Source organism: Pelodiscus sinensis, chromosome 27 (genome assembly GCF_052426305.1).
Source record: "Pelodiscus sinensis isolate ZL-2025 chromosome 27, ASM5242630v1, whole genome shotgun sequence".
NCBI classification, from domain to species: domain Eukaryota; kingdom Metazoa; phylum Chordata; order Testudines; family Trionychidae; genus Pelodiscus; species Pelodiscus sinensis.
The window spans coordinates 1,669,339-1,691,582 of NC_143078.1; the positions used below are offsets into that span (position 1 = coordinate 1,669,339).

A 22,244-nucleotide genomic window follows, 5' to 3' on the forward strand; every position below is an offset into this window, starting at 1 on the left:
TTTGAGCTTCACAGAATTCTCCAGTTTCATAGGGCACAAAAGTTTGTTTCATTCACCAACAGAAGTTAGTTCAATAAAGGTATTACCTCTCTCACTTTATCTCTCGTGTCCCGGAACCAATAGCTAGAATAACACTGCAAGCAATATTGTTGGCATTTTGCTCTCCCCACCTTGAACAAAAGTTTTCTGTTGCTTCAGGTCACCAGGAGCAAAAGCTGCAACAGACCATCTTTGTCCTAATCTACATTTCAGGACCCCATTTTAAGATACATTTGGCCAGCGGGCTGAGCTGTATGCTTCCCTGCAGTTACATAAGAACAGCCCTATTGGGTCAGGTCAGTGACCCCTCTAGCCCAGTATCCTGTCTTCTGACAGTGACCGATGTCAGGTTCTTCAGATGGAATAAACAGAACATGCCATCATAAAGTGATCCATTCCCTATTGTCCACTCCCAGCTTCTGGCAAACAGGCTAGGGACACTTCAGAGCATAGTTTTGCATCCATGCCCATTCTGGCTTATAGCAATAGTTGGACCTATCCTTATTTAGTTCTTTTTGGAATCTTATTATAGTCTTGAGCTTCACAACATCCTCTGGCAAAGAGTTCCATCGGTTGATTGTGCATTGTATGAAGAAATACTTCTTTTGTTTTAAACAGGCTGACTATTTAGTTTCATTTAGTTACACCTTGTTTTTGTGTTTATCAGAAAAAACAAATAACACTTCCTTATTTACTTTCTCAACACCAGTCATAATTTCATAGTTCTGTTTAATGTTTTCAAGGCCCCAATCTTTACCAGTTGGGCATGGGCTCTTCAGTGTGATCTTAGGAGTGAGGAGGGATTGTCATGTAAATCCAGAATCACTTGTTTAATGCTGACACAATCCTGGGAATTTTGCTGGAATTGTATTTGAGGATTTACCAAGTTAATTGGTTTTGGATTGCTGGAGATTTGCCTTCATAGTAGGCTCTACACTAGCCCCATAATTTGGGTTAGTCCCTGATGCTCTAGGATAAACAGTACCCATTCTTATTGCTCAGCAAGACTTAGAAACTTCAGAAGGGTGGTAAAGCCATTGCTACCACCAGCTTTCAGTACCCCTGAGGCATTTGTAGAACTAGTAATCTGATTCCTGTTCCTAGGAGGAGAGAAGGGGATTGTGAATGGCCAAAGCCGCTGGAAAGAATCTGGAGTCTGCTCAGATGGCTCCCATGTGAGCCGGCCTCCACTATGTCCTGTTGGAGCTGAGTCACTTTAAAAACTTAGGGTTCACCTAGACAGCAGGGCTAAAGTTGAATTAAACTATGCAATTTCAGCCACGTCAATTGCGTAGCTTAAGTCAAAATAACTTATTTCGGCATTTTGCGCTGTCTGCACAGCGGGAAGTCGAAGGAAGAGTACTCTTCCTTCGACTTCCCTTACTCCTCATGAAATGAGGGTTACCATAAGTTGGAATAAGAAGTCCTCCAGCACAACATTATTTTGAAATAAAGGCTTGTAGTGTAGATGTGCACTATGTTATTTTGGAACGTCAGTTATTCCAAAATAACGCTGCTGTGTAGGTGTACCCTTAGAGAGCAGATGACACTTTCCTATCACCAGCTCTCAGGTGCCTCTGTTGGAGAGCAGTGATTAATCTGAGTGCTGTGTACCTTGTAGTAACAGTCCAATTGTTCCATGGAAAAAAGCAATGTCACCGGTGGATGATTTTCTCCACACAGTCTCTAAAGCACATGCAGTATTGTGTGAGGGAGGCTGAGGTAGCGGGGGTGTCAGACCAGGATGAATGTGCTGGTCTCTGGGGAAAGTGAGTGTGTAGCTTGTGCACTGCCTGCAATCTGCCAAAAATAGTAGGTAGAAAGTGTTTTCATTGGTGCTGGGAGAGGACGTTCCAAAGCCAAATATGGTCCAGACATCTTTTCTCTGTATTAAAAAGCTGCTTGTCATGAATAAGCCACAAAAATAAGCTTGTATCCTTTATCCCTATAAACACCCACTGTGTATAAACACATGTTTGTGCATTCACATTGTGTAATTGCTGATGCCAATGGCAGAACTTGATTGTATCCAGATTTTCCATTTGGGTAGACTCACGTTGCTATTTGCAATGTCACGGGTATCAGACTGCCAAATTGCTTCATGTCAAAATCCGTGGTGACAGAAGATGAAGATTAGAAAATAACCTTTGCTTGTAGTCATGCTTAAAAGTGTTGGCCCCTGAATGCCAAGTGGTTCCTGGTCCCCTTCATTAAAATATTACTTGGAAGGGGGGCCAGCACTAACGGGGGTAACTCAGAAGATTCTACCTTTGGTGCAATCTACCACACATCTTGACATTACAGATCTGAAATCCAGAGAGGCTATCCTGCTGTTCCACTACCTTAGGGCTATCCCCTATGTTCTTGTTAATGTGGGACCGAGGCTAGGTCTAGACTACAAGGTTTTGTTGGAAAAAGCAACGCAAAATGCACTCCACATTTTGTGTCGCTTTTCCCGATTCTTTTGTCGGAAGAGGCTTTTCCAACATTTGGCCCATCTAGACTGGGCTAAATGCCAGAAAAAAGCCCTCTTTCGGAAGCCCCCTTCCTTTCTTCCCTGGACACGATGGGTTTTTTTCAGGATACCTCTGGTATCCCGAAAAATTCCCATAGTCTAGACGTAGCCTGATGCACATTCTCCTGTGACTTCTGCAGCCCTGTTACTGACTCATTCTACCCAAATACGACACTGCTCCTGTCTCCCTCTGACTGTAGAACAAACATGACAAGTGACAGCTATTTCCTTAACTCAAAAGATGTTTTAAAATTAATGTTGATTCTAAAGTTAATGGAAAAACATAAAAACCAACAAATAGTCTAGAAGTACCTTAAAGACTAACAAAACATATAGATGGTATCAACCCACTTTGTACCCACAAAAGCTCATGATACCATCTATATGTTTTGTTAGTCTTTAAGGTGCTGCTAAGACTGTTCATTGTTTTTTCAGTTTTTCCAGTTACACGCTAACTTGGCTACCCCTCTGAAGCTTCTAAAGTTAATGCAGGGCTTACAGAAGAGCTGTCCTACTGGCTTAGACCATGTTATATTTTCCCAGTGTCCTATCTCCAGCTGTTGCCCTTATTAGAGTTGTAGGGAGAGTGTACAGAATAGGGCTAGTACAGAGTGCTCCTCCCATCTTCCTTTCCCTTCTTCTGGCAGTCAGAGGTGCAGGGCCTTCGCAAGCATTGGGTTGTGTCCACCCATCTTGGCCAATACCCACTGATAGCTCTAGCTCCATGAATGTATCTAGTTCTTTTTAAAATCCAGTTCTGGTCACCACAACTTCCCATGGCAGTGAGTTTCACACAGTAGTTGTGCATTGTGTGAAAAAGTACTTCCTGTTTGTATTAGTTTCATTGTATGATCCCTGGCCTTGTGTTTACATGCAGGATGGATAAAAATTAATGATTTAAAAAAAATTGATTTTTTTATTTTAAAAAACCATCAATAAAATACATTTCTCATTAAAAATAACAGTTACAATTAAATCTCATCACAAACATGATACTCCTACACACTCAGAAACATGATTAATGGCCCTAGACTGTCCAGCCTAACTACCAGCTCTTGCTTCTTGAAAGCTCTGGGCTTCCAATTTGTGTTTCTCAGCAGATGAAAAAAGTAACGTGCAAAGAAAAACACAGGCTGGAGAGGACTCTTTTTGTTCATGCTTATATGGTGGTGGACCTTGGCCAAGCACAGCAGAGAAGTTAAGACACGGTCTAAACACAGAGACAATATGTAGGAAAGGACAGACGCACACAGCTTCCTATCTTCCCCCACATTTTTGCCACAGAAACACTATCCTGGCTTCAGGGCATGAGAGGCCCTATCTGGGAATAATTTGAAGGATTTCGTTCTTTGAGTAAAAAAGCAAAACTTGTTAAGTATAAGTAGGGCAAAAAGAAAATGCAGGGCCTAGATGCAAGAATGAAACCTCACAAGGAAAATTGCTTATTGGGAGAAAATTATGTAGATGAAGATGTGGATATGGCTGAGTGGATCAACTGGCTAGTAGCTTAAGTAATTCACTTTGCACTGCATCATTCTTCAAAACTCCTGCTATGCCTTTTAGTATAAATGTGATTTGACAAGAAAATCTGCAAGCTGTTTGCTGTGTTGGATGTTGCTAGAAAAAAAGTTTAGCTTAGCTAATTTCTGTGGCTTCTTTAATTAGTTAATTAGGTTTAGAATCTTTCACCCAAGTATACAATACAGAAAACTGCAGTAAGAGAAATCTAGAGTTGCCAATTGCCACTGTCATTTTCTTATTTCAGCATAACTCAGCTTTTCCAAGGGAACCCCATTGTATGCTTGTTTTCTCAAAAAAACCACACAAAAAAACAGAAGTGCTAGTGAGTTCAATGGGGCTGACTGCAAAATTAAGTGCACTATAAGCATAGTCAGTCTCAGCTTTTTTTGGTAACTTGATTTAAACCAATGATTTTTGTGGTGATTTTAAATAAATAATTTAAATCAACGATTTAAATCAATCCACTCTGATTATATGAAAGGGTAGATAACACTTTATCTAGTCTCTTTTTTGGCAGATTTCCCAGTGTTTCAAACTTAGTTTCATTTTATTAATGCATTCCCTAAACATGTGCTAAATTGGGGGAGGGGGACTAACTTCCTCCAAGTTCACAGTGGCCTATGTGCAATGATGATGGAAATTCAGTGTAAATGTAAACAGAATTGTGAGCTGACACTGGTTCTGACCTTGACTATCTCCCTTGCACAACACACGGGAGAGAAAGAGGGATCGTGGAAGCACTGCTTTCTGGGACTGTAGCCCTCATAGGCTGCACCTCCTTTGTTAAACAGGAAGTGTGCTGCTATCCATTTGTTTGATGCAAACTGGTTGCCTCTTCTGAGTTTCTGGAAAACTGCTGAGTGATCCCTCAACTGGAGGGAAAATGTGGAGTTCCGTTCCTATAAACTGATGAATCAAATATATTAGTTTTTATGGAGAAAACTACCTTCCAAGTGTATCTTTCCCCTGGGGATGCCAGTTTTTCAATGCTCACCCATGAGACCACAGATCTATTTTTGTCCAAGTGTCATGAGACCAATGTGTTTTGTTTTTCCTCTAATGCCTGATTGGTTTAGCCACCCTTTCCACATCCTGTTGGAGAGCAGCCTCAGCTGGTAAGTCAATGCATATTAGATTAAAAGAACAGCAGCCTTCCCTCCCCCAGCCTGTGTACCCCACTAAGTGGAGCAGGACTTTTCTGAAACCTTCCTTCTAATGGGGAACATTTGCCCAAGTGATCTCATACTTTTGGCCCAAAACTTCTTGTTTTCTGCATCTCCAAATTCAGAGATAAACACAGAGCTGTCATGAAATGGGGCTATAAGGGCATGAGAAAGCATCAGCTCTGTCAGAATGAATGGAGGCTCCTCAATCAAATCCTCTAGCAGACTCCCATGCACTAGGCTTCCCAGAGATACACCCTAGGGTCTGCCAGAGGCAGGAATGCCAGAGCTAAGGTCATCAGGGAACCAACCTTCATTTCCTAGAATCATTCCACAGCAACAGAGAAGCAATAGACAAATAAGTACTAGACTTCAGGATTACAAAGCAAAAATGTGTTGGGACCATCCCCAATTATTAGGTTTGAGATTCAGCAGCATTAATTCCTTGCTTGTCATCCCACCATGCACAGTGGCCCAGACTTATAACTAAGCAATGTGGGCAGAAATAATAAAATGTTCAGTACTCAAAGGTCAGTGTGTAGTGAAGCAAAGAATATGTTTCTAATGGCTCAGTGGAATCACAAATCATTTTAGTCTGCAGCAGTGTTCCACAGAACCTCTCTGGCAGCAGGGAAACCAATCCACAACCGATGCAGCAGCCTTATCCTATTGGAGAGAACTGATTAGAAGTCTCTTGGAACCATGTGTTGACTTTCTGGAATCCCATTCAGCAGTACATGCAATTGGCTTTTCTTCAGTTCCTCTTGTTGCACAGCATACTCTAATATCGGCGGTACCGCAAAGCAGAGAGTATTTGACAAAGATGCTGCAGTGTAGAGAAAAGTAAATTGCTTGTCATCTATTGGAGATCACTTAATGTCACTATTGCCTGTTGTCTATTTGGCATCTATGCTGAACATGGTTTGTGTGTTTTACACCTGTTTAAAGGGCAGACAAGTTGTGTTTCATATAAATGTATAATTTTATAGTGAGACACTTCAAAAGCCTGTGTCAGAGCCTCTAACATCCTTAGCTCAGCACTCAGATTTTCTGGTCTTCTGAAGTCCTGGCTGCAAAATGGTTCTTGGGTGGCTACTGTTGCTTTGCTTGTGCTGAATGCCTCAAGAGAGAGGCTAATGAGGAAAGAAAGAACGATAGACACCTTGGTTTGTGGTGGTGAGCCTGGGCCCCTAGGGACCATCAGACATGCTCTCTAGCACTGAGCTGTCTAAAACACATTCACTTTAATTTGTTCCATTGTTTTACCACAGAAGCTGAAAATGCAGTCGACAAAATACAGATCAGACAGAATATACCCAACTGCAGAGTCTGAGCGTCCAGAAAACATCAAGAAAAATCGCTACAAGGACATTTTACCATGTAAGTGGAAACAGCAAATTTGTCATTTAGCCTTTCTTACTGGTTACTGTCATACTAGCTTCTCCCTTCTCCCCTACCCAGTACATGCATATATACAGACATCAGTATGGAAGCCTAGCAGAAATGGGCTTGCATACACCAATGTAAATTATGCAGCACGCATCAAGATATGCATACGTAGAGGCATATGCTCTTCTATGCTTGTCAGATAGACATACCTGTGCATATATTCATGTGACCCTTCACAGACTAATTCCTAATATGCTTTGAATGCCATGACTAATATTTCAGATGTCACTTTTTAATATTTTAATGTATACACAGTTGTGGGAATGTATAGGCTATTCAGTGGGGGGAAATATTTTTTTCTTATTTATTAGTTAATTGTTACACAGCAGACTTTCATGTAAGGTGAATGCTGCCCAACTTCAGAGAAACTATATAAAGCAAGGCTTGGACAAAGATCTCTTTGGGGCATGTAAATTCCATGCAAGTTCTTCGGGGCAGAGACTGTCATACTGTGTACTTGACAGCCCTGAGGACTCGATGAAGGAATCACAATAAGAAATTATATTATCTAAACTGGGCAGAAGGTCAGATTAGATGATCATAATGGTCCCTTCTGGCCTTAAATCTACAAATTGTGAAGCCTCTAAGCACTAACAAGATACAATAATAATAATAATAATAATAATTACTCCTTTCTCTCTCCCTCACAGTTGATCACAGCAGAGTGGAGCTCTCTCTCATCACATCAGATAAAGATTCTCATTACATAAATGCCAACTTCATCAAGGTATTGCCTGGTTTGTGGAACATATTTTCAAGTGCATCACATTGGGCTGTGAAAAGGCAGCTCACATGGCAGTGCTGCATGGAATGAGCGGAGAGTGACAGGCTGATAAAAAATAAGTACCAGTCCGGGGAGAGCTCTGTCCCCTCTACATTGGCTACGGAGTGGCTTACAATGGTGGAGGTGATAATAAAATTGGGGAAAATTAAGAAGGCTTTTGAGAATGCTCCACAGCAATAGCCCCTAAAATGGTCAGAAAGACAGGCTTTGGTATATGAGAAGTGCATGATCTCGGGGAAGGGAGCAATTTCAGATTACAGCACCAAGCTCAGAGCCCTGTGTCCCCATTACATTTATATGTATATATTCAATGGAAAGAGACTCTACACTGCCTGCTACGAGCTAACACCACTGTTCAGGCAGGAAGCTCTGCAACCACATCAGTGCTGAGACCCAGTTACATCAGTAGAACTCAAGGTATCTGTGGCCAGCAAGAGATGGGGGCAAGTCAGTACCTCATTCCTCCATCCCTACAGCTTTGTTCAATTTGTAAACTCCTTTCCCCTTGCTGTGGTTGAAACAAATGTTTCTTTCCATCTGTGCCAAGCAATGTTGCCTAACTGTTCTGTACAGAGCACAGACCATGTCAAATGATGCCTGGTCAGGATATTAACAAGTAGAGATATGCTCAACTGTAAAACATGGACCCAGATTAGTATTTTGAACATTTATCACCAAGTTCCTCCCTAAAATAGATGCTCTTTGGAAGTGAGGAGGGGTGTTTGTTCCAAACCCATCTCTCAATATCAGAGGAGAACAGTAGATTCTACTTGTTAGCTATTGACTGGACTATAGTCAGTCCAACTGGTGGTACCATAGGGGCTAAAATACATAGCTTTTCAGAGAACCAGACAAAAAGCTGAAGGAACTACACTTGTCCTCGTCATTAAAGTACAATAGTACTTCCATATAAATGCAGTACAGCTGTACATTGATTCTTTTTCTGCTTAGTGCCCATACAATTGACATATTCATATGCAATTTGAATTTCATTTTAGGGGGTATATGGGCCAAGGGCTTATATAGCAACCCAGGGTCCTCTCTCCACCACTGTTCTTGACTTCTGGAGGATGATTTGGGAATATGAAGTCCTGGTAAGGTGCAGATCCGTGCTTTCTGTTATATATTTTTTACAGCTTTGCAATACACTCCATATGTGTTTGTGTTACTGGCTGGACAATGGGCATGTGTTCTTGTTGTTCCAGGCTCATGACTTGTGCTCTGTGGTCACTGTATCTTTCATGAGGGTCTTTATCCTAAACAGTATGATGGACAAGTATTGTCTCATGACAGTCTTTCATGGGAGAGCTTTGGAACTGAAAGGTCTCTGGCACCCATGCTGTAAACACTGTCCAAATTTTGGCTAGTCAAGAAACATGAGAGAGAAAAGGCCTTATGTGGCCCAATTTTTTTTCTCACAACTGATAAATGTCCCCAAATGCTACTTAACTATCACATCTAAAATCTTGATAGAAATGTAGCCGTGTTAGTCTGGGGTAGTTGAAGCAAAATGCAGGACAATGTAGCACTTTAAAGACTAACAAGATGGTTTATTAGATGATGAGCTTTCGTGGGCCAGACCCACTTCCTCAGATCAAATAGTGGAAGAAAGTAGTCACAACCATATATACCAAAGGATACAATTAAAAAAAAATGAACAAATATGAAAAGGACAAATCACATTGCAGAACAGAAGGGGGATGCGGGGGGGTGGGAAGGGGGAGGAAGGAAGGTAAGTGTCTGTGAATTGCTGATATTAAAGGTAGGGAGAGTGGGATGTTTGTGAGTTAATGGTATTACAGGTGATAATTGGGGAAACTGTCTTGATAATGGTAATTGAACTTTCTCACCCATTACCAAGACAGTTTCCCCAATTATCACCTGTAATACCATTAGCTCACAAACATCCCACTCTCCCTACCTTTAATATCAGCAATTCACAGACACTTACCTTCCTTCCTCCCCCTTCCCACCCCCCCCCCCCCCCGCATCCCCCTTCTGTTCTGCAATGTGATTTGTCCTTTTCATATTTGTTCATTTTTTTTTTATTGTATCCTTTGGTATATATGGTTGTGACTACTTTCTTCCACTATTTGATCTGAGGAAGTGGGTCTGGCCCATGAAAGCTCATCATCTAATAAACCATCTTGTTAGTCTTTAAAGTGCTACATTGTCCTGCATTTTGCTACATCTAAAATCTGACTCTCTCCCCTGGTTAAGAGACATTAAGGCTTTTCTATACTTTATTTTTACAGATTGTGGTTATGGCCTGTATGGAGTTTGAAATGGGGAAGGTGAGTAATGTGTCAGAGCCTGTGACTTGGTATCACCAGTGGGAGGAAGAATGTGCGTTTCCACTGGATTTCACTAAGAATTTGTGCGGATTTAGAAATCAGTGAATAGTTAGTATCTGGAGACTGCACATGGTTTTGTTCAATCATCTCCAAACTGGTGAGATTGGAGTGAAATTAGTCTCTGCAACAGAGAGGTCTCTGTAGTCCATACACTGATGATCTTGGCTCACTCCAGCAGCCAAGCAGGTGCTTGGATTTCAGAAAATGGTGCAGTCTCTTTGGAGAAATTATGTATTGGGAGTAAGGAAGACGGAGACCAGAGTCAGCTCAGCAGCAAAAACCATGATTTTGGAAACAAATAACTGTCCATTGGGGAAGACAAGGCAGGCGGCATGGTTCGCAGGTGTACAGACAAATAACCATTGACTCTTCCTGCTTTTTACAATAGAAAAAGTGTGAGCGGTACTGGGTTGAGGTGGGTGACTCCCCACTACAATGCGGTCCTTTCACCATCGCTTGTGTAAGTACATCAGCCTTTTCCATCTTGCTTAAAAATATTCCACAATCTCTCATACTCTTTATGGAAACCACCGTCATATATCTGCAGAAAGTGACTAATGTATTGCTTCTGCAGGAATTGGAGGAAAAGAAAAATGAGTATGTGATTCGGACTCTAAAGGTGACACTGAACAACGTAAGTAGGGAAATGGCCTTGCAGAAAGAGCTTTATTCTAATCAAATGGTATCACTGTTGATTGCAGGAGATACGGGGTTTCTATGGTAAGCTTTGAAAGAGCTGCCAATATTCCACAGGTGTTATTTTTTTATTCCATAGTGATTACAAGACAGTAAAAATAGCCAAGTGAGCAAATACTAATTTCTTCAGCTGTTTTAGCTGAGAGACAAGTGGATTATTCTCTGGATAAAGAAAAAACATAGGACTTGCCTATACTTTAAAAAGCTGCACAGAGCAGCTATGCTACTTCAGTGATGACACTACAGTAGAAGCTCAGAGTTAGGGATACCAGAGTTACAAAATGACCAGTCAACCTCATGTCTCATTTGGAACCAGAAGTATGCAGTCAGGCAGCAGTCAAAACAAAGAAAAAATAGCAAATACAGTACAATAGTGTGTTTTTTTGAAAGGAAAGCAGCCCTTTTCTTCTGCTCAGTAAAGTTTCAAAGCTACATTAGATTATTGTTCACTTGTAAATTTTTTAAAGAATAATGTTTTGATCAGAGTTGCAAACATCCTCCATTCCCAATGTGTTTGTAGCTTTGAGGTTCTACTGTACTTACACAGAGGGGCTCTCCCATCAGCGTAGGAAGTCCCCTGAGAACCAGCAGTGGAATCAAAGAGAGAATTCTACTATTAACCTAATGCGATCTATGCTAGATCACAAAGGGGTGTGGGCTTTTCATACCAGTTGCTATACCAGTCTCATTTCCTAACACAGACCAGGGCTTTGCCTCATTGTTCACTCTGTAGCAGGCAATATAGAGTGCCATATAAAATGGAAGGCCTAAGAGAATAGTTAGAGTGACACACAGGCTTATGTGCCAGAACTATAGTGTAAATTGGTACTTGTGAGGGTGTAGAACATATTGACTTTCATGCCTTTTTGATCTTGGAATGGTCACCAATTTGTAGACTCTGTTCCCACATGCAATCTGAGATAAGGGGCTTTCTCCTCATGTAAAACAAAACGGCTTGCCTTAGCTCCTCCTCTTTCTTGTCCTTTACAGATAATTCGCACTATTTATCATTTCCATTATAAAAACTGGCCAGATCATGATGTACCTTCCTCCATCAGTCCTATCCTTGAGCTTATCTGGGATATGCGCTGCTATCAGGCAGATGACGACATCCCCATATGTATTCACTGCAGGTAAGTGGGTTTTACTAGCAAGGTAAATGCTGTTATTTGGCCCCAAGTGAATGGAACAGCTTCTTTCTCGCTGCTTTTTGAGATTCTGTTTAGGCAGGTATTAAAGGGCCTCTGGCACTTTTTAAAGTCTCTGGTCAAATCCCCTCTCTGAGGAGAGCAAATTCTAAAACCAGAGGCTGTATCTGAGCAGACTGGATGTCTAGATGTAGAAAACACCTGGCTAATTTGCCTGTACTTTTGAATATATATTTGCATTTACAACCCAAGAAAAATATTATCAGTCCCCATACATCAGCTGATCACACAGGGGTTATGGAAGGAATTTGTTCAAGTGCAATATGGGATTTTTCACCCTTCTGCAGCTAATCACTCAACATTGTGTGGTGGACTCAGGGAGGGTACTGGTTTTAATGTACAAATGGTCTCCCATGATCTGGCAAATCTACATGCCTATTGCCAAGGGCAGATGAGCTACCACGTTTGTTTGCAGAGAAGCAATCCTGTGTGGAAGTGATGCTCTGCATAGTGCTCTGAGAGTGAGTAAGGTGATAGAGTTCTGCATTTAGTACATGGCTGAAATGAACAAGGCCGTGTACTGGTATCAGCATCTAGCATTATTAAGGTATCATTTCAGGGTGGCTCAAGGATAGGAACTGTTATGATATGACATGATTATGGTTGGAAAATACAAGTGCTAGGCTTAGGTAATGTGGTCTTGCATCAGATGCAGAACAATAATATTGATCTATGAATAAAACCACAGAAGTGGGAGCAGAATGTCCGAGAATAAGTGAAAGCAACGCCCCTCCTCAAATCTCAGTAATCCCTCAGGGCTCTAGTTTTCATTTCAGTGCTGGCTGTGGGAGAACAGGCGTTATTTGTGCCATTGACTATACCTGGAAGCTACTGAAGGATGGGGTAAGTGTCTCAGAAGTGCCTGGGATCTGTCTTCTTCTGCATGCCCTCTAGTGCTTGCTTTTTACCCTAGGCTCTTTTACTCCTCAAAGTGCCTGTGTCTGGGTCATGCTCAGTCTTTTTTGAACCATATTCCCAATGACAGCAGATTCTCTTGCTGCCTTTGGGTGTATTTCACATGCTGATTCTCTCATAAACTCCCTCTGTTTCACAGTGGTGCTGGAGCAATTTTTCCAGTGGAGGGTACTAAAGGCAGAAAGCATGTCTTTGGGTTGTTCTTACTATTTCAAGCCAGGGCATGCAGCAGCACCCCGAGTTCCAGCCTATGCTGGTCCAACTCTTCAAGGCAGTTTATTAAACTCCATGCCCGGTTATATGTTGTCCTAATTTCACTTTGCTTCTTCCTCCTCCATGCTGTTGACTGTTCCTCCCAGACTTGTGTTCTTGTCACATGCTGATATGAACAGCTCCTGAGGCCTTAGAGCAGGGGTCTCAAACTCCGTTTACCTTAGGGCCAGTGCCAGTTCTCAATTCCTACTAGTAGGCACCCATCTCTAGCAGGGCTCAGAAAGAGGTGGGGGTCTCTCCGAGCCCTGCCTGCTGGCCTGCATGCTCCCCCACCCCACATGCTCTCCAGGTAGTCTGAAATCCCCCTGGCACCATGGAGCATAGCAGGGCTAGAGTAGCTTCTGGCTGCCCCTGTGGCCCAGTGGAGTTGTGTACAGAATCGTGAAGCAAAGCCACCAGGCTGGCCAGAGAGATGGCAGCAGAGCAGAGCAGAGGCATTATTCTGCTTCCCTGTGGCTCCTCCCACCACCACCATGAGTGCAGGGACGCTGATCCCTGCTGCCTTGTGCAAGACCTCCCAATAACTGCTGAGGTCACGTCTCTCGGGGAAGGAGGCTTGAGAAAAGTGATGCCATGGGGGTGAGAGGGCAAAGCAGGGGCCGAAAGAAGCAGGATGGGGGCAGAGGAGGGGCTTGGCTTGGGGAAAGGGTATAGACACTCCTGGGGGCCACAGGGACTCTCATGCCAGCAGTAGCAGGCGGGCTGGATTGTGGAACTGCTCAGGACCAATGGCCTATGAGCCATGAGTTTGAGACTCCTGCTTTAAAACAACCTAAGACACAGAGCCAATGAAGGGCCTTTTCCCTTTCCTGCCCTTTTACCTGGACTGCAGGACACAGAGTTTTGCCACTGCTCTGACTTCAGTTGTTAAACTGGCTTTTTGCCTACAATACTGTGCCTGGCTGCAATCCTGATCCTTTGTCCTTTTAGTATAAGAAATTTAGGCTTCTAAAATGTCATTGCTTTCAAAGTGAAGTAATTTCTGGATGATTATCTCGATGCAGAATCCTCAGTGTGACTATTTTCTTTATCACTGTTACACTAAATCAATCCATGTAGATCACAATTCAAAGCAGATTGCCACAAATGCAGCTTCTCTTTGCACCCATGGAACTTGCATTTGTGTCTCATGCTGTTGTCAGAGAAGGGAATGCCTCCTAATGAGTGGAAGCTGGGAGGGAATATGTGAGAAGGGAAATGATTTTTCACAAGGAAATAATCACAAGCTGTAAAGGTTCCTTGTAGTGATGGGCCTGAAGTTTGTATCCAGGTCTGAACTGCACCACCATTTGGGGGTAGTTTAAGTTCAGATCCATCTCTAATTCTCATGATCTCTCTTTCATAAGATTGTTCCAGAGAACTTCAGTATTTTTAGTCTGATCCAGGAAATGCGCACACAAAGGCCATCAACAGTGCAAACCAAGGTATGTTCAGAAAGCTACAAGATACTTCCAGTCCACTGCTACTAAATGCTTGCTATAAAACCAGACCCATAACCTCTCTTTGGGGTTTGCAAGAATTAAACTTGTATTATTACCCTGTGGGGTAAGTCCCTCTATGGAGAAGGCATGTGGCTTAGTATTTTAAAAGACCCCTTTCTCAAGGGAAGCTTATTAGGAAAAATCAAATGAGTACATGATGATGTAGCTTAGTACTTGTGGCTGAAACAAGTTACTGTCCAGAAAGTGAAACAGATTTCAACTGGGATATACTGAAGAGGATGCTCAGCACACAACACAGTCATACTTGTTCAGTTGATATTAACACACACTCATACTTTGACCATTTGAAAACAGCAGCTACAACCCCTTCTGAGAATTCACCTAACATAAAGACTGGAATTTCCAGCAGTGTAAGAGCTAATATGTTGAGTGGTTCAGATGAACTGAATGCGTTCTGAAGTGGAGAAGTGGATGCGTGTAACGGGGGATGCTGTAACTGGGGATGAAACAAAAAACAGGACTATGTAGCACTTTAAAGACTAACAAGATAGTTTATTAGGTGATGAGCTTTCGTGGGCTAGACCCACTTCCTTTGTTCTGTTTCCTATTAGGAACAGTACGAGTTGGTCTATGATGCTGTGATTGAACTCTTTAAAAGACAGATTGAAGTGCTCACTGACCAGGTAGACTCTACTACCACAGAGGTAAGATTGGCCATCAATACATACTTCCTTTAGCTGTCCTTTTATGTCTGAGATACATTAGCTCAGATTCAAACTCCTCCAAGCCCTGCTGAACTGGAAAATGATTTTCAATAAAGGAACACTGTTGCTGCTCTTGTATATTTAATTGTTATATTATGGTTGCATGAACAGGCTCCAGTCTGTGTAGTTGCTTGCATGGCCCCCAGAACTGTAGTATGAGAACATCACACACACATTATTGTATTCATACTCATTAACCATCTACAAGGGCAGACAGATTACAGCCAAACAGGAGTCTATGGCAAAGACTGAATCCAAATCTCTAGAATTCCAATGAAGTGCTTTGAGCACAAGCTCGCCTTTCCTTTGATTATGAAATTCCTATTACTATAGCAATATGCAGAGGAGGGCTCTATTTGCTTTTTGTGTAATTGTTTGTTATAATGAATGAATAAAGAATTAGCTTCCCCAAACAGTCAATCTCGATGGGTTGATTTCTTGTAGGCATTCCAGTAGTATTGGGTCTTGAGGAGGGATCAGATAGAGCAGAGTGTAGTTTCCTTATGAATTAGTTCAGGAAGGCTGTCCATGTGTACTGAGCATCATGGATGAAAGTTTCAGAATATTAACTGGAGAGATTGGCAGTCAAGTTGGCATCATTGGCCAAATGTGATAGAGGCAAAAGCTAGTATTAACATTCTCTTGAGAGATTCCATACAGGCAGAAGCAGCTGTCAAACCAGGATTGGCCTTGTGTCTCTCCTCTCCATTAGCTTTGATTAGAATCCAATTATATAAAAGAAGCCCCAAATTTCCCTGAGAAGAATCTACTGTAAGAGAACAAAACACAAGGTTCTGCTTCCAACAAAGTAGAGAGTAGTTGCACTAGGTAATGCCCGTTAAAACTAACTTCTGGAAGAAGAGAGGCTAAAATGTCCAGTGAAAATGTTCATGTAAATTCCTCATCCAAATCTTTTCAAGCCCTACGCACTAGTTATAGAGGATGAAGAGCCTGAGTCTGAATTTGTGTGGTCACATCTCATTTGAGTTAAACACTTTTTAATTTTGATCTTTCTTTTGTTATAACTCAAATATGGCATATTTGGCTGTCTGTAAACATCCTGAAATAAATTCATTTCTAAATACAGACTGAGAAACTTCAGCAACAAGAGGGTGGCAATAGGGTTTACAAAGGAAAACATCTGGCAGATTCAGCAAAGGACCTAAAACTGTCTCCACAATAAAGCCCAACTTCCAAATTGAGCCCTTTAAAATATGTACGAGTTTGCTGTAATAAGTTGGTATTTGCAGAGGCTTCTCAGCCAGGCTTCTTTGAACAAATTGTGAGAGTCAGTTTCCTTTACTTGAGCTGTGGACAGTCACATGGTTAGGTGCAGATATGAGGCCAGGTTGAGATAGAAAGCAGAGAAACCCTTAAGTCCGGATGTGGTTTTTATAGCTCTTGGCCAAACCTCCTAGGCTGCAAAGACCTTGCTGCCCTTTGAAAATAATTAACTAAAAAAGAAGGGTATGGGCGCACAACAGTGTCAAAAGCAAAACCAACTTCCACTAATCAGATAGCATGTGGATCCTAGAAGCAAAGCCAGCTGCACAGACTCTGCAAACTTTCTGGGGAAAAGTTTGATTCTTTCAAAAACATATAACGCATCTTCAAATAAAACTGTCTGTCTCTGCTGATCCTGAATTTTCATTTCCAAACAATCAGTGGTAGCTAGAGGTTGACAGAGCCAATCTCCAGGAATAACAAAGTGAAATGAAACCTCATGTATAGTTTGCATGCTTCCCCAACAGTCTTGTTGCAATATGAGTGCTAATCTTCTCTTTCAACAGATTCGAACAAACCATCCAAAGCTCCAGCCACTTCTGACCTCACTAGAAGAAACTTACTCTTTGAGTCTACCAAGCTGGTAAGAGGAGGTCTAATCTAGACACAGATAATGCAAGTGCTATGAAATAACATTATGTAATCAGCGAGAGATGTGGTTGTTCTAGCACTTGGATTCTGTGTCTGTATACAAAACACTGAAACAAAAACAGACCGTTTTTTAGGGAGAAACAGATATGCTAATTGCCTACAAAGATTCAGGTACAAATGACCATTTCCTATGGGTCTCTTTTTTGATATTTTTAGAAGGAAGACTGATTTTGATTTGTGTCTTCTGTATTGATTAGGAAAACATTTATTTTTCTATCTGGTAAAATTCACCCATGCAGATGAGTCAGCATAGGCTTATTCATCGTTTAAGCTCTCAAAGTAGGCTGCAATCAAGACTTCACTGGTTGATATGTAGACTGTAGGCTCACTGCACAGGGTCATCTTCCCTCTAAATACATGGCAGGAACTTTTGGACACTTGCTCTTGTATGCACTTGGAGACTGGAATGCTGTGGGGCTCTGTTTATATAGTGATTTCTGAGCAGTACATCGTTCTACTCTCATATAATTGTACTTTATTGCAGCTCAGCACAAGAGGAACAGGAACTTCACCCACATTCTGATTGCACGGTACAAGGGGAAATGTCACCACTGGCTGATGCATCAGACTATAGGACCTCAACAATGCATGGCAACTATTGGCACAGTGTTCCTCATGTTAGACAAGCCCTGTCTTCTGGGGCCCTGAACTTCAGTAGCAGCAAAAACGTAGCTGCTGCTGTGAAATGGGACACACTGCTGGCAGGGGAACCGCTCCAAAAACATCACAGCTTAGACTTGAACAGAATTTTTTCCGACGAGTTTCCTGTGAGCTTGAAATCTACAGCTGCATCTAGTGTCAAGGCCCCATTAATACAAACCAAATCAAGTCCCTTGGAGTTAATGCAGCAGAGAGATGTCCCGGAACTGGATGGAGAGGATGCAGTAACCTCTTTGGGACCCCAACTACCAAGCTCCTGCTATTCTGTGGGCTCTGAGGTTAAGAAACAGACAGGCTTTTCTTCTGTTGAACTGAACCATTCAAGCAGACTAATAGATGTTCCCCTGCGGCACCTGAGCAGTAGCCCACATCCTTCCTCATATTGTTTCTCGGCAGAAGACCCTTACTTTTCTTCACTCTCTTCAGATGATCCAGGGTCCCCGATGTTTACTGACTGCTTTTCGCAATTGCATGAAACAGTTTCCCCTCCAGTGTCAACTCCTCTGTCCCAGCATATTCACTCACAGGACGGCAAGCAGACATCCCCACAGAGTAAGCTGTGTGGCAAGTGTTGCCAGCTGAGTTCACTTATTCTGAGGTTTTACCATTTGGTGTGTGATGCCTTTTTGAAATTCACACAGATTTCCAATAGCCTGTTCTGTTTTAGAATCCAGCTTTCCCACTCACCTATATAAGGGATTCAGATGTTCCTTCTAACATTTGTGGAGAGTAGAACTTGGCATCAAACTATTCATTATGCCTCAGTTTTCTATAGAAATTACCATCATTCTCTGAGGTCGCATGACCATCAAAATCCGTCTAGTATTCTGCACTATGCGGACAAATTAGAGAAGGTCTTCAGAAGAGCAACCAAAAGGATTAAAGATCTAGAAAACACGACCTATGAGGGAAGACTGAAAGAACTGGGTATATTTAGTCTAGAAAAGAAAAGACTAAGAGGGAGTATAACAGCTTTCAATACCTGAAAGGATATTACAAGTAGAAGGGAGAAAAATTATTCTCCTTAACCTCTGATGATAAGACAAGAAACAACGGGCTAAATTGCAGCATGGGAGGTTTAGGTTGGACATCAGGAAAAACTTGCTGTCAGGGTGATCAAACACTGGAATAAATTGCCTTGGGGGGTTGTGGAATCTCCATCGCTGGAGATATTGAAGAGCAAGTTAGAGAAACATCTGTCAGGAATGATCTAGATGATGCTTAGTCCTGCCATAAGGGCAGAGGATTGGACTTGATGACTTCTCAAGGTTCTTTCCAATTCTATGATTCTATAATACCATATCACCTCAGGTTGCTGTGACCTTGGTAGATGTAATACGATAACTAAGGCTGGGTTTGGTTAGTACTTGGATCGGCTCTGCTTACTTCATGGAAAACTTCAAGGGAGCTGTAGGAAGTGGTTTTAGTGACTCTACTAAAGATCCCTGTCCTCAGTCATTTAATGATTCAGTAATTCTTTCTGAAAAAGTCCTAAATGGAAACCTTGGGGGAAATACTGTCTTTATTGTAGTTAGTGACAAAATTCCCACTGAGGTCAAGTTTATATTGGTGGAGAAAATTAATGGAAGATATGCGACTCCAGCTATGTGAATTGTGTAGCTGGAGACGATGTACTTTGTATTGATTTTCTGGAACTGCAAGGAATTCCAAAGTCAACAGGGGCACTCTCAGTGTTCTAGTTAGTGGGTTATTGCCAGACCTGTTAAATTGAATGCCGGAAGATCAACCTCCAGAGTTTCGATCCTCTGTTTAGTACAGACATGGTCTGAGCTAAATAAGACCAGGATTTCACCTTTGGTGTCCTGGCTGCTGAACTTAAGTGTGAAAAGTTACATTCTATCCACATAAAATGTACTCCATAATTTTCATTGTGTACAAGATTGTTCTCTTCATGTCCAGTGCAATATTTATCAGTTACTTTGGATTTGCTAGAGAGAGAGCAAAAAATAAATAAAACTAAAACCATCTTTGCCCTGTTCATACTCTTTATGACCCAGATGTCAAAAGTGCTCTGAAATCCTCCATTACTAGAAATTCTCCAGCTTTCTGTGGCATTTTAGATCCTTAATGCCTGATGAGAGGTGTTACACTAGAATTGCAGAAGCTACTCACACAACTTCCAACTAATAGTAACAATGTTACTTTTAAGTTTATGCATGTTAAATATGCATATGAACTGATCCTGCAACATAATGGGAGTTCTGCTGCTCACACTGGTCGCAGCAGGCACACAATTTTATATTTACCTAGAGCAAGTGACAAACTTATTAGAATATACTCAGATTTTTTAAATCAGAGTTTTAGAAGATTTTGACCACAATCTGTGGTGCCTTGTTGGATATCAGAAGTCAGGGCTCAACGTGGATTGGTTTTCAAACTCTGTGGATTGTTATAGGGGAATCGCTTACAGCCTGGGGAAAAGGAGATGATTTTTCCTTGGCAGTAGATGGACTGTCAACAATAAGTGTATGGCTGTGTCTAGACTGCATCCCTTTTCCGTAAAAGGGATGCAAATTAGACATATCACAATTGCAAATGAAGCGGGGATTTAAATCCCCCCCGCTTCATTAGCATAAAAATTGCTGCCGCTTTTTTCTGGTTCAGAGCTTTGCCGGAAAAAAGCACCAGTCTAGATGCGGATCTTTCGGAAAAGGCTTTATTTTCCGAAAGATCTGCGTCTAGACTGGCGCTTTTTTCCGGCAAAGCTCCGAGCTGAAAAAAGGAGCAGCCATTTTTATGTTAATGAAGCGGGGGGGGGGGGGGATTTAAATCCCCGCTTCATTTGCAATTGCGATATGTCTAATTTGCATCTCTTTTACGGAAAAGGGATGCAGTCTAGACACAGCCTATATGTACTGTTAAGTGTGGACAAAATGATGTGTTTGAGTCATTTCTCAAGGCAGCAAGGTTCTGTAGGTACTCTTTTTAGCTGTGTATTGTTGTAAGGCTAGGGCTGCCCAGAGAAATCCAAATAACTGTCCATGTCTTTGATTCGCAGTTTCTCCAGGCCCAGATGATGATGTTCCTCCTCCTCTGCCTGAGCGAACCCCAGAATCCTTTATTGTGGCCAATGAAACTGGTAAGTGCAAATATTCCGGTGCTAATTTAGGAAGTGGTGAGGTGACAGTTGTGATGACTTGATCAATATGTGAGTCACAGCATTCAATAATGAATTACTTTGGCTATGCAGGACGTGGAAAAAAATCCTCTTGTGTTCAATCTTTCCAGGTCAATGTTCACTGGCAACTTTAAACCACCAACCTGAACCAAGAAATGTAAACATTGGAACCTCTTTAGAATGGAGTGGGGTGTCTCAGCCAAAGATATTCGATGACTCAGTTAGACTGAGGACAAGTAAGGTAATTAAAGTGATGTTTTTAACTCTTCTCCAGCAATACTGCTATACAGACCCCCATGTAATGCTCCCTGCTTCTTCAACACACCAGTCTGGATGGCATGCACTTTTCCTAAACTACTGAAGATATCAGATTTGGAATTCAGTCTTCAGTAGTGGTCTAAATTGAGGCTGTCATACTAGACTGTTAGGGTACAAGTGCCAAAGCAGTTTAAGAGAAAGCAGAAGTGCCACCAACCTCCACACTAATGTCTGCAATTGTAAGCGACAAATTACATTCCAGAGTTTCACTGGGGACGGAAGAGAAGAAAGTCCAAAGGGAAATATGTGTGTGCTCAGTTCCATGAGCTTGCATGCTGACGGGATGAAAACAATGAACAGGGATCCTATAGTAATGTAGCAAAGATAAATAGATTTTTTTAAAAATATCCAGCAATCTGTAATGCAGCAGATGTAAAGTGGCAAATAAGGGAATATCTGGAAATGAGGAAACTTAATTATGAACAAATATTTGGAGATTGCCCTTTTGCATTACAAGCATAAATAATGATGAACTTACCCACGCTATTAATAAAAACAATGTCCATTTATACTGCAACATTCTTTCCAAAGTTCACTGCAAGAGTGCATCTTCACTAGGAAAAAAGCTGTATGCATAACTTGAGATAGATAACACAAGCTATCATTGTTTTCACAAGTTCACAAGTCAAGGTAAAGACAACCAGGGAGCCTATGATTTACTTTCACCTGTTAACTGTGTAAAAACAACCAATTTTCATAATCTTCACTAAGACTTAATCTTCAGTTAGGTAACTTGAGTTAACACATATCTTTGAAGTGCCTACATGGGTGTCGCTAACTCATTGCTGAAATGCCAAGTCAAGAATAACATCTCTGAAGCTGCAGGGGGAATTAGGAATGTGGAATGTGATGAAATTTGACCAGTGCTCTACTAATTAACCCTCTTATACAAAGTGCTTTAGGCTATTTAATGACCACATTTAACCCAAGCTTCAAGTTTTACACTTGTCTTTGTATTTATGGGGTCCCCTTCCAGTAGCATCTGAGGCATGGTTGCTACTGTGGTAAAAGACGTTTTTCCATCACTTTAAGAATTCCAGCTCTCCATGCAATGGAAGCTACATCAATG

The 22,244-nt window shown here is 41.6% G+C and overlaps 2 protein-coding genes across 6 annotated transcripts in view; one reads left to right on the forward strand and one right to left on the reverse strand.

Annotated features, from left to right (window-relative positions):
• The window catches only part of LOC102454290 (polymeric immunoglobulin receptor-like), a 48,640-nt gene that overhangs the window by 16,496 nt on the left and 9,900 nt on the right, over window positions 1-22,244 (reverse strand). The window lies entirely within an intron of this gene.
• The window catches only part of PTPN22 (protein tyrosine phosphatase non-receptor type 22), a 41,338-nt gene that overhangs the window by 1,587 nt on the left and 17,507 nt on the right, over window positions 1-22,244 (forward strand). For both annotated transcript variants that reach the window (XM_006118786.5, XM_075910287.2), the window contains exons 2-15: window positions 6,510-6,618; window positions 7,338-7,414; window positions 8,470-8,565; window positions 9,727-9,765; window positions 10,214-10,285; window positions 10,400-10,459; window positions 11,512-11,654; window positions 12,506-12,572; window positions 14,264-14,341; window positions 14,971-15,063; window positions 16,914-16,990; window positions 17,543-18,270; window positions 20,738-20,818; window positions 20,968-21,098. In XM_006118786.5, the coding sequence (XP_006118848.3) occupies window positions 6,510-6,618; window positions 7,338-7,414; window positions 8,470-8,565; window positions 9,727-9,765; window positions 10,214-10,285; window positions 10,400-10,459; window positions 11,512-11,654; window positions 12,506-12,572; window positions 14,264-14,341; window positions 14,971-15,063; window positions 16,914-16,990; window positions 17,543-18,270; window positions 20,738-20,818; window positions 20,968-21,098 (1,851 nt within the window). The remainder of the gene's footprint in view (window positions 1-6,509; window positions 6,619-7,337; window positions 7,415-8,469; window positions 8,566-9,726; window positions 9,766-10,213; window positions 10,286-10,399; window positions 10,460-11,511; window positions 11,655-12,505; window positions 12,573-14,263; window positions 14,342-14,970; window positions 15,064-16,913; window positions 16,991-17,542; window positions 18,271-20,737; window positions 20,819-20,967; window positions 21,099-22,244) is intronic.